The following is an 11,071-nucleotide window of genomic DNA, read 5'->3' on the forward strand; positions in this document are numbered from 1 at the left end:
AATCAAAGTAACTATATTTAGTTATGGTTTATTGTTCATGTTGACTGAACGTCGGTAAAACATAAAGGTCTAACAGTCAACTCTTAGTATATGTAACCAAACATAAGTAATATTGCAATTACAGCATATGATTTACCCAATTAAGAATGGCAGGTAAATTTATTGATAAAAGTGGTTCTTTGTTGCTGCTGCTGTTTTTTCTGAGTGAGCGTTATGCAACCAAGATACCATGTTAAATGTAGCTATTTATTCCAAGGGTGCCCAATGCCAAGCACAGCAATGTAACTATATTTAATTATGGTCAAGTGTACTGATACAACCTTTGTGTTGTACCAGTTGGTACAACTCAAAGGCCTAACAGTCAACTTTCCAAGCAGTGCATGCAACTATACATTAAGCAATATCACACTTTCAGCGTATGATTTACCAAATAAAGAAGAATCGTTCTTTGTTTCTGCTGTTCTTCTGAGTGTGCCTTCAGGCAACCAAGACACCATATTATAGTATGCAGTTATTTCTTTTCAGGAGTATCTGAGGCCAGATATAGTAAATCACAGTAACTGTATGTAATGATTGTCTATTGTTCATATCTACTGGCAATCGGTACAACCTATAGGTATACAGTAAACTTTACAAGCAGTTCATGTGACTAAACGTAAGTAATATGATGTACCACTTGCATCGTATGATTTCCAAACTGAAGACTGGTAGCTAAATTTATCGAGAAGAGTCGTTTTTTGTTGCTGTTTGTTTTTAATTGAGAGTTCAGGCAACCAGTAAATTATATTACATGCATGTAGCTTATTATTATTTTTTTTTTTTACAATGAATATTTGCCTCCATAACACGAAGTCCAAGGCTCCCTTCAAGTATAGATCACACGACACCAAGACGCTTCTCCGCCTTTCCCTTTCGTGCGGCCACAGATCTTTTGGTCGAGTCGCAGCCTTCGATAAAGTATTTCTGCGATATATGATCATGTGATCAAGACGAACGACATCATTCGAGCACTCCGTTTAGTTGACGGCGTTCCTTCATTCTTTCCGCCTCTCGATGAAGTACCTGACCGTCCACACGGTCGCCATAGTAAGGTTAGTCGCTGTCAGGATGTGAAGAAATCCGTCGTATGTTCCCAGGAGATCCCTGAAGTAGCCTGCGAGATAGAACCACGTATTCAAGAAGGCCAATGCTTACATTCAACAACCGCTCCGGCCGTATGCAAAAACAAATATGCCTGGTTCAGACATGGGGGCAAAGTTCGCGTAATTTTATTTGAGCCCTTCAAAATTTTGAACGGAAATGGTAAACCTCTTAAAGGGATGGTGAACCGAAATTTGGATTTCAAAAAAACAATGCTGGAGATGTAGGCGGGACGCTACAATCCCTACAACACTACTAGTAAGGCGATATCTCAAATGGACGGCCGTATTTTTGGAAAAAGAAGTCGAGATTGAACCAGGCCGACGAGGCGCGTGACCGTCAAGATACCTAGTTTCCTCTCCTCTTCGCTTCGCTCCCCCAAGGCCGTTCCCTCTACTTCTCGGAAAAATATGACGTCAACATTCCTGCCAAATGCGCCTTAAAAAAAAAAAAAAAAAATACGGTCATCCATTCGAGCTATCGCTGTATGAGTGATGTTTTGGTGTTTGTAGTATCCCGTTGCATGCTTTTATTGCGTGTTTTTGTCAGTGCGTGCGGCACTAAGAAAAGGATGACCCTTATAGTCCGCGCTAGTAACTCTACTTTTAAAGAATTATACTACGTGCTGAAAATTTATACTTGAAATCTAACATATCCGGCGAGAAAAAACTAGCAGGGTATATAAAGCTGAATGTGCTAGACTTATGTCAGATTGTTTCCGTTTTAACTATGACGCCTAGATCGTGCGTTCGACTGGTTGATTGAAGGATTGATTGACATAATTTACTTTTACACAGGTGTCAAGGCGGTTGGTGGTACCAACAATTAATGCAGTGCTCAGGCGACCGCATCGAAAGTGGTCCCAAAGTGAACCACTTTCGACAGGAGTCGGCGTGTGTCGTAGGTTGCTATCCTGGCGGTTCGTTGTAGAAGATTTCGGGCAGAAAGTACAAGCGAACGCAAGTGTCGCTGTCCTGCAGTAGCGTTTCAGCTCGTGACTGCTGAAGTAGTTTCCTTTGACTGTAAAGTTAAACAGCGACCTACCGCAGAGCAAATATCTGTCATATAAACCTGCACTACTGTTTCACCTCCAGGACCGCTGCAAGCAACAGCACGACACTTCTATAAGGTTATCAGGCGGAACTCAATAGACAAAAAGATGCGTTCCAGGCACCATAAAGTTTTGACAATATCTTCATGACGTAAACGTATCGTTTATTTTCTTTTTCTTTTGCGGCCAACCTCTTAAACAGCATAATTACTTAGCTAGCTCAATAACACTGGATATATTTTAAAAATCATTATTTGGATTCTATGCTTAGGGATTTCAGTGCGATTCCAACCCCCCGCCCCCCTCCCCAGTTTAGGTTTGCGATTCTATTCTTCTCCAACTCTTCAATCTTCAAACGCGTAAAGAATTAACGAGTGTAGGCTTTTCCCTTATGTTACTATATTTTGTTTAATCGTTTGGTTGATAGCTACGTCAAGCCTTTTTTCGCGCGCTTCGTTTCCTTGAACAACCAGAGGTTAGCGGTGGTACGCGCTACCTAGATTGCTAATCTACTGCTTAAACCACTGCCACCTATCTCAAACGTAGACAAACTGTTCGCTCGCTATCTCAACAAGCAACGTGTAATTGTTTTATTATTTTCTGACGTCTCTCCATAAAGGTGGCGCACAGCAGGGGTGCGAGAAGAGAGGGCCCGAAACAACCGGGATTGCGGGTGCCTGTGACGTGAAGAAGCGTTTCTGGAAGAGGTTCACAAATGTTCATTGGTAAGGCAATCTCATAGGTCTTCTTTTATAATATATTAAACTCAACCTTTTTTTTTGTAAACAGCTCATGTCATGTGGAACGTAATGATTGATCCTAAAGGGAACAAAGAACTTAATATTTGGTACAGGTAGTACTTTAAGATTAACTTTGTATTACTACAAAGTCAGGATGAGCGGGAAGGTTATACGACATATACATTTAGGAACAGGAAAATAAATAAGAACAGAACGGCAAACACGACTCCCAACGATTGGTAGTGGTGTCTGTTCGCTCGGTCCTTTTTTCTTATCTCCCTAAACGCATGTGTTGTATCGCTAATTCGCTTTTTTTTTTAATGTTCCTTACGAGTGACATTTAATACCCTTGTTACAGAAAATTCTAAACATTTTCGACTCGCATAGTTAGGTCATAATATTTTGTTGGAACGAAGACATTAATACTATAGAATACGTATCTTACGGTCAAAGTCTGAAAAATGTTGCTCCAACCAAAACTGGAAAGGGAGCCCTACGTTTCGAAACCAACTCGGTTTCTTCTTCAAGGTTTCTGTGAAGACGAAGAGGTTAGGAGCTGCTGCTGCTCCGTGTGCTTTCAGTCACCATTAGGAAGAAACCGAGGTGGTTTCGAAACGCCGGGTTTCCTTTCGAGTTTTGGTTGCAGCTACAAATTTTGGACTATAATTCTCACCCAACCTGGCATATTTCTGCCGAATATGTTTACCTTCAAATCTTACGGTCAATTTTCTATGATCCCCTTTCATTGTAGTTTTCTGCAATCAAATGTCTTTAGTTTTGCAGATATATACATATGTATAAAGTTCAAGCGAATGACGTGCAGCGTGTCCTGAAATTCCGTATAATGTAGTTAGCGTCAGAAAATGTAGCTATCCGCCGCTTCTTTCATACAACTGTTGAATCTCTATTTATTTCTTGTTATATGAGCTGTTTGCTCAATGTAAGCTTTTCATCTGTTTTTTTTTTTTTTTGTTTTTGCACTTTGCTGACTTTATTACCAGCTACTTTCCTGACCTCATTATACGAAGTTATTATATCTGTGCTAATGTCCAGAGACCGAGCATGCATGAAAGCCGAAAAACCTGATTTCTAAAAATGGAACTGTCCAGGAGATAAAAAAAAATACATTGTTGTACTCACCTACCAGCGGTGGCCTCAGCATGGTGAACACACCAGCGACGAATGTCATGGTCCCCAGCATGACGGGAAGTGCCTCGACGCCAAAGTGGCGCACCAGGTCGATGGTACTCAGACAAATCCTGGAGCCCGTGCTCAGTCCCAGGAGCAAAGAGCAGGCCAGAAGCGACCACAACTCGGTCGCCCACACCATTGACTGGAAGGCCACACCTTGAAAGAACATACCCAGCGCCATCACCGTCTGTAGCCTGAGATATCCCGAGTCCACCACGAATCCGCTCAGCGTCCTCGTGAGGCAATCTCCTATGGTGAACGTGTGGAAGAGGAACACTGAAAGTGACGGGGCGATCTTTCGGTCAGAGGCTAGGTCCACAGCCACCATCATGAACGTTACGAGGTCGAAGTACACCATGGAGTAACTGATGGCGTTCACCCAGAAGTCACACGTCAGTACGTTGTTCACGGTGGCTTTGAAACCGAGCCCTTCGTATTCAGTCCTAGGCACCAATGGCGTGTTTCCGTCCTTGAGGTATGCGACGGAAATGGATTCCACCGAGAGTTCGCTGGTAATAGACGTCCCAGAAGAAGCGACTTTACCGGAGGACTGGATGGTCCCAGACACAACACTTTCCTCGGCGTTGGCAGTCTTCGTGGGGCTGTGTAAAACTAGGGTTCCCGGAAAGCCGTTCAGGATCAGCGCTCCCAGCAAAAGGAACGCCACTCTTGTGCTGTAGTAGGAGCGGAAGAACTCTACAAGTGGAGGCACGACGAACGCATTCAGACAGGCTGCGGTGTACATTAGTCCACAGGCAGTTGCACGTCTTTTCTCGAAGTGCTGAATTACGAGCACATTTACACCAATGAGAACGCCAGCCAGGCTGCATCCTGCATGCACGAAAGAATATGTGTAAAGGTGTGTCGCATGCAAAATTGAATGGCATGAATACAGGGGGTGATGAAAAATCAGGACACCAAAATAATTGTAAGCGACATATTGCCCTAACGTAAAAATTGCATTTATGTGGGGAACATGTATTCAGCGGTTCTAATATATTTATAGCCCTTATTTTGTGAAAAAGGAACGACAAATATAATAATTTACGCGTCTGTGTTTTAACCTTTAAATATAACACCTTCATATGTACGGTATTAAGAGAAATAAGATTTGACTTTAACTAAATGTAAAGAAAACAATCTAGTCCCACACAATCCGAACACTTTCACTGTCACTTGTTCAGTGCAGGATAGCATCTAATTGCTGGTCTGTCTGTATTACCTTAGCGCTGTCAAGAACAAGCTTTCCTCATTTCCATTCAATCAAACTGATCCTGCTGTCTTTGTCCTTTCTTTTTGTGCTCCGAAAGCGAGTAAATGGTACTTGCCGTGCACCACGCCGAAGAACACGACCAGAAAGACCACATCTTTAGCGAAGTAGCAGACAAGGACACCGATGCCGCAGAAGAAGGAAGAGACGAGAAGCACTTTTCTGCAAGAGAACCGCCGACACAGGTAGCCGCACAAGGGGCCTGCGCACACGCCAGAGCATCCCACCGCCAATCTGTCAAAGCTGTCTTGACCCAGTTTTTGAAACTTGCACTTGCTATGAAAACTAAAACTTTTCCGTATCTTTGTGTGCCAACTCATACGGCTGCTCGTCGATTAAAAATTATAACCCTATTAATCGCCACACTGTAATAGAATAATTAATCGATTAATCGGTCTCCTTCATTTCCAAACATACTATCTTTAAAAGTTCAAAATTACTTTTCTTTTTAATGAACATGTGATAAACGCAAGAGGCATGAAAACCTGTCTTGTCTCAGTCGGTCCTGCTCTGTTCAAGTGCGTGAATGGGCCTTAAAGCTAGCTGCCTTTATCTCCACTCACTTGTCGAACCCGTTCGAATGCGAGCGCCAAACGCTGGACGCCGGCGTTCCGCGTTCTAACGCATTCGACAAGTGGAGTGAAAACAAAGGCTGCTAGCTTTAGGTCTACCCACTAATCATTCCATCCAGAGCTTGGCGTTCCGACATCCGCGCGAGCTCTTGTCTCCTCCTCTCCCTCAATTTCTCGGAGCATAAAGTTACAGAGTCATAGATTAGGAACAATGGCTAACATACGACTGCATCGAGAGCAGCACAACCTGATGACCAAGACTATACTCGCGGTCAGCTATCTGTGGCAATGCAGTCAATGCTAGGGGAGAGGGTGCACCAACCGCCGTACACGCGCTTTCCACCTCTCTTGAAATTTCCACGGACAGCTGACCGCGAGTATAGTAGCTGGGAAAATATCCCCGAAACGCACGTCACGGTGGAGTCACTAATACTGATGCCAACCGAAGTTGTCTTGCTCACCCACGAAGCTGCTGACGGCGTCCGCAACAGTGAAGGGCCAGGAAGCGTCGTTTCTAGTCACGCCGAAAGTCTCGATGACGCCGTAGAAGAGAGTCCCGAACGCCTTCAGGCTTAGGGTGTCCATGAAGAGGACCCAGCTGCAGAAGCCCATGGTAATCCAGCTCCAGCGAGAGTCCACCCCGAAGGCCGGGACACCCCCGGCACCAGCCATCGGTGACGGTCGTCCCGTCGTCGCACTCTTCGAAACACTAGTTCCTGCCAACGGACGATAGCGCTTTGCTGTACCTGGACGAACGCCTCGCACGTACCACAAGGTTTGCCGGGATATCGTCATAGGGACAGAATCGGAACTGTAGCTGCCCGAACGTTGACTGCGTTTGGCAATGTTTGCTCGTTTTGTGCAGGGCAGCGACAGCCACACTGCGTCAAAAAACAAACGCCGACAACAAGGAAACTATAGTCGGTGACAAGTAAAAAAAAATAAACAAATAGTAGATGCTCCGCCTTCAGCACGTGCACGTTGGCTTCCGCTGGGCATCGCCTGCCCGTGAGACGAATTCTTATCAAAGGCAGAAAGCTCGCGCTCGAGGTCGAGCATCTACTGGGTTCTTGACTTGTCACCGACTTTAGTATAGATTTTGAAGCCGTCTTGGCGGCTCCGAAGGCGACTTTCTTCGTGAATTGAACCTGTTTATATATATATATATATATATATATATATATATATATATATATATATATATATATATATATATATATATATATATACATGGCTTTACTTTTATTCAGAAACTTGTAGGAAATCCGAAGCGAACACAATTCATTTCTGCTTACAGAATTTAGGCATCCATTTGACCTCTCCAATCTCGAATGATTCCATTGTTTAGGTCATCCAAACGAAAACAAAAAGCGTCCAATAATTGTGAAGTTCTGCATTTTAAAAATGATGAATGAATTTTATCGTCCGGTCGTAAACTGAAAAACACAACTTTCGCGGTTCGAGAGAATTACATTCCGATTCGGTTCGCTCAGCTCGTGGGAAGCTATTTCAATTTGCGCCGCAGCGACTCCGCTTTGACATGGTTTTCCTCAATAATAGGCATTATATCTACGATGCTATAAGTGACTGCGTAAAATATCTTAATGCATGACTAAAAAGAAAAAGGAAGCCCGCAACCCGCCTTTAGCCTGCCCTGTTAGCAAACTGAGAAATATCAGTGTCAATTAGTTACTTTTACAAACGTTCTAAGTTTCTTACAAGAAAAAGAGAGAGATGCATGCGCAAAGGCATTCTTAACCATTCTGAACGATAGTAACTTTTATATTACTATATATGTGGATACTTGGTTAAAGTCGGACGTTATTGTTCGACAGTTCAAACGTTGGCTATGAAGTGGGGTGGAGCGTTTTAATAACTTGGAGGCAATATGAGAGCTGTGCCTTTGTAGAAGACCAAAGCAAATCGAAATATGCAAGACAGGCACATAATACTCACATAATTGAATAGATTGCAGCAATAACGCTTTAGAAGATGTAAAAAAATACATCTATTTATTCTTATAGGTTCAAGGGTGATTATCATTAGTACGCCATATAGCAACGGTAAAACTGCTGACTATTCTTTTTATCTGGGTCAATCTTGAATTTTGTGGATTATCAATCACAACATACGAGTTTGATGTCCAATTGGGCAGTTTGGCTTGCACCTTCAAGGAGCTAGACACCATCATGAACCAAGTGAAGAAACGAAAACTCTCGAAACAAAGACTCAACGTCAAAGCAGTCAGCACAACTTGGCTTATGGTTGATAACACGAGTAAATCCCCTCAAGAGTACAACCGTGGTCGAACGTCAGCTAAGGATAGAATAATCCAATCACTATCCAAGTTGAAAAGGCGTCAGTATACAGTAGAGCGAACAGGTTTTATCAGCTGCCACCAGTCTGGTGGCAGCTGATAAAACCTGTTTGCTCTACTGGCGTCTAGCCCCTGGTTAGCTCAGTTGGTAGAGCGCTCCACTGGAAATGGAGAGGTCCCGGGTTCGATACCCGGACCAGTCGGATTTTTTCGGTCGCGCACCATCACCTAGTTTTGTTTGGAGATTTGTGTTTGTTTTTTGGCCCTCTTGTCCCCGTCCTCCAGGGATTATTTTCGTCACGACAGTTGTGTTGAGTTCGTAGCGATTGAGTACGTAGCAGTTAACGAAGACAGATATCCCGGCCTCAGCACTCGGGCGCGTTTAAATCGTGTTATCGTCGACATATCGCTGCACGGACACGAACCCGAGACAAGCGGTAGCGGAAAGGGCGCCTGTGTTTGTTATTGTGCTCCGAACTGCCCCGAACCATGCCGAGCTCTCTGATTGGTTGTTCATGCTGCCGAAGACGCCGTCGCCATAGCAACAGCCCGCTCTCGCGGGGATCGAGAGCACCGGAAGTTCTTGTTTTTTCGTACGAGAGCGTCGCTTTCCTCCTCTCACCGAAGAACGCGTTCGTGAATACCGATTTCTCTTCTTCTTGCGGTTTTCTTAACTTACGATCATCTTAGCTAAGTTGTAGAAACTTAAGAAGCTCTTCGTGAATCTGGCCTCAGATGAATATATTTCATGGACGCCATATTGAGGTGACTACTCAGAGCGCATGCTCAGGAGGAGTTTCTCGCTAGCTCTCTGGCAACCACAAGAGAAGAGGGGAAGGAGAAAACCTCTTTTCACCGGGGCTCTCCTTTGTGTTTCTCAGACTTCCCTAGATGTCGCTATTCTCCTTATAGAAGATTATAGAAGATAAACACCTCACTCAAAACTCGTACAAAAACATATTTCCCCCTCTCCGTGTATACTCATAACATTATCATGTTCACTATACGCGGCACCGCGGGCCTCCATGGTACGGGCTGCTGCCTTTCCGTGGTGCCGCGGCTCTCCAGAGCCAAATAAATAACGACTAACGACTAACGATGGGGGGATCGGTGGACGAGTGAACTAGCGCGTCTCAGCTCGGAGCGTGGAGCGAAAGCTTGCGCTACTCAACCTTGAACCTCCTGGGTTCGATCCCCACCCCCTGCACTTTTTGATCTGGAAGAGTTTCGTACTGGCACGTGTTCGTGTAATCACTACTGCGTGGTGCACGTTAAAGACCCCCCGGGTTAGCAGTTGTACTGCACTGACTAAATTTCTCATCTACAACTTATGTGAAATCCCGCAGAGCAAGTTCGGCGGAGTTAGGGGCGCTCCGTGGAGAGGGCGCTGCCAGCGATCTAAGAGCGGAAGATGACCAACTTGAGCCAGATCTGCGAGCGGAATATGCGCGCTCCAAATGGAGCGCTTTTGGAGCGCTTGAGATCTGCGAGCGGAATTTACCATTAGAGAGAGGTTACCCGTTGAGGCGTACTAGTAGCATCAAGGCTGTCTAAACATACAAGCAACACAATTATTTGTTTTTCTTCCTTGGTGTTGCGAAAGCAGGAGAGAGCTCAGCTATGGCCGCCAGTGAATACCACCTATACCCGTTCTGTAACTTCTCCTATTTTGAGTAAGTGGGACAAGGATGTGAGGCACTTATGTGCACAGGAAAAAAAGCGAAACAAGCAAGTCAAGTTTAGGTTTATCTAAAAGAGAAGAAGGTCGTAGGATCAAAGCTCAATGCGGTCTCAAGAGGCTTTGCGATATTCCACCAACGAAGTAGGACAAAACAAACGACATACCCAACCGTCGCTACCGATACTCCTCCATTTCTTTTCCAAACCATTGTTAGTTACAGCCCGACACTACTTAACTAGAATTAAAATCAACGTGCGAAGCGCATAAACACTAACAAATGTACACGGTTGTAAGTAACACTTTGCCAGTAACGACTTTACTGGCAACGTGTTGCGTTTTTCGGTACGTACTAGAAAACTCGTTAAATTCCGAAATTCTTAACAAGTAAACTGCATTTGTTACTACTTTACGGTATTTCTTTTGAAATTACTTTACTCGTTACTTTTGATTAAATTTTGTCAAGTTTTCGGTTCCTGCAAAGGAACAAACGCGTCCTTGCGACCTCGCTGTATCTTTCAAATTTAATTAATACATATATATATATATATATATATATATATATATATATAGGGTCTTTCAGAGAACGCAGGCCAAATCGCTCCTGCGAAAACTACTTATCGCAATGAAAAAAGGCTTGTGGCGTTTTGGTCCTGGGCTAGGGGCCCATTTAGGAAAATTATTAAAATCCGGGATAATTAACTTGTTAAGTATTTTTGCGTAATTAACTTTCTAATGTTGTGTTTAAGGGCATAGTTTAAATTAAAAAATTGCTCAGCATCATCGAAAAACACTAAATCAACAAATTTCAGAACTATAGAAGGCACGCGAAGCATTTTACGGCTTTCTGAAAAACCGCACAAATTCGACCGGTTTTTAAGTTTAGGTTTGCTATCGGAGCGCATCTCGGCCCCGGCGGCACCACGCCCCGTGGAGAGGTAGTGCAACAAACCTCTCCGGCGCTGTCATCGCGCGACGTAGCAGGGTCTGCCACGGAGCGCGGTGCCGCCGGGGCCGAGATGCGCTCGATAGCAAACCGAAACTTCAAAAAAGTTACCACTAAAGTTACCACTCGTGGAGCAGGTACAAGGCTAGCGGTTGCATTAAGGCGC

At 44.1% G+C, this 11,071-nt stretch overlaps 1 protein-coding gene and 1 non-coding gene across 3 annotated transcripts; one reads left to right on the plus strand and one right to left on the minus strand.

The window, feature by feature from the left end:
- Positions 1 to 733: 733 nt before the first annotated feature.
- LOC8029562 (monocarboxylate transporter 4) lies at positions 734 to 6,675 on the minus strand. 2 transcript variants are annotated; one of them, XM_040206226.2, is made up of 4 exons: positions 6,426 to 6,675; positions 5,451 to 5,594; positions 4,072 to 4,953; positions 734 to 1,153 (listed from the first exon to the last, which is right to left on the minus strand). In XM_040206226.2, exons 1-4 carry the CDS (start codon positions 6,634 to 6,636, stop codon positions 1,035 to 1,037), a joined length of 1,356 nt encoding a protein of 451 aa, XP_040062160.2. In that variant the 5' UTR covers positions 6,637 to 6,675; the 3' UTR covers positions 734 to 1,034. The 2 variants fall into 2 exon arrangements, with proteins under 2 accessions (XP_040062160.2, XP_040062161.2); XM_040206227.2 differs by lacking the exon at positions 5,451 to 5,594.
- Positions 6,676 to 8,411: 1,736 nt separating this feature from the next.
- On the plus strand, positions 8,412 to 8,486 carry Trnas-gga. The gene has a single exon. It is a non-coding gene; the product is annotated as a tRNA-Ser (tRNA).
- The last annotated feature ends 2,585 nt before the right edge of the window (positions 8,487 to 11,071 follow it).

The sequence above is a fragment of the Ixodes scapularis genome, unplaced genomic scaffold (genome assembly GCF_016920785.2).
Source record: "Ixodes scapularis isolate PalLabHiFi unplaced genomic scaffold, ASM1692078v2 PGA_scaffold2__306_contigs__length_199485367, whole genome shotgun sequence".
NCBI lineage: Eukaryota > Metazoa > Arthropoda > Arachnida > Ixodida > Ixodidae > Ixodes > Ixodes scapularis.

What these genes read in the sequence shown, in the direction of transcription:
- LOC8029562 (XM_040206226.2), bottom strand. Translation starts at nt 6,636, where the DNA reads ATGGCTGGTGCCGGGGGTGTCCCGGCCTTCGGGGTGGACTCTCGCTGG. An exon ending in GTTCTTCGGCGTGGTGCACG is followed by an intron (nt 4,954 to 5,450) that starts GCAAGTACCATT and finishes TCGTGCATGCAG; the next exon opens with GATGCAGCCTGGCTGGCGTT. An exon ending in GCTGAGGCCACCGCTGGTAG is followed by an intron (nt 1,154 to 4,071) that starts GTGAGTACAACA and finishes TCTATCTCGCAG; the next exon opens with GCTACTTCAGGGATCTCCTG.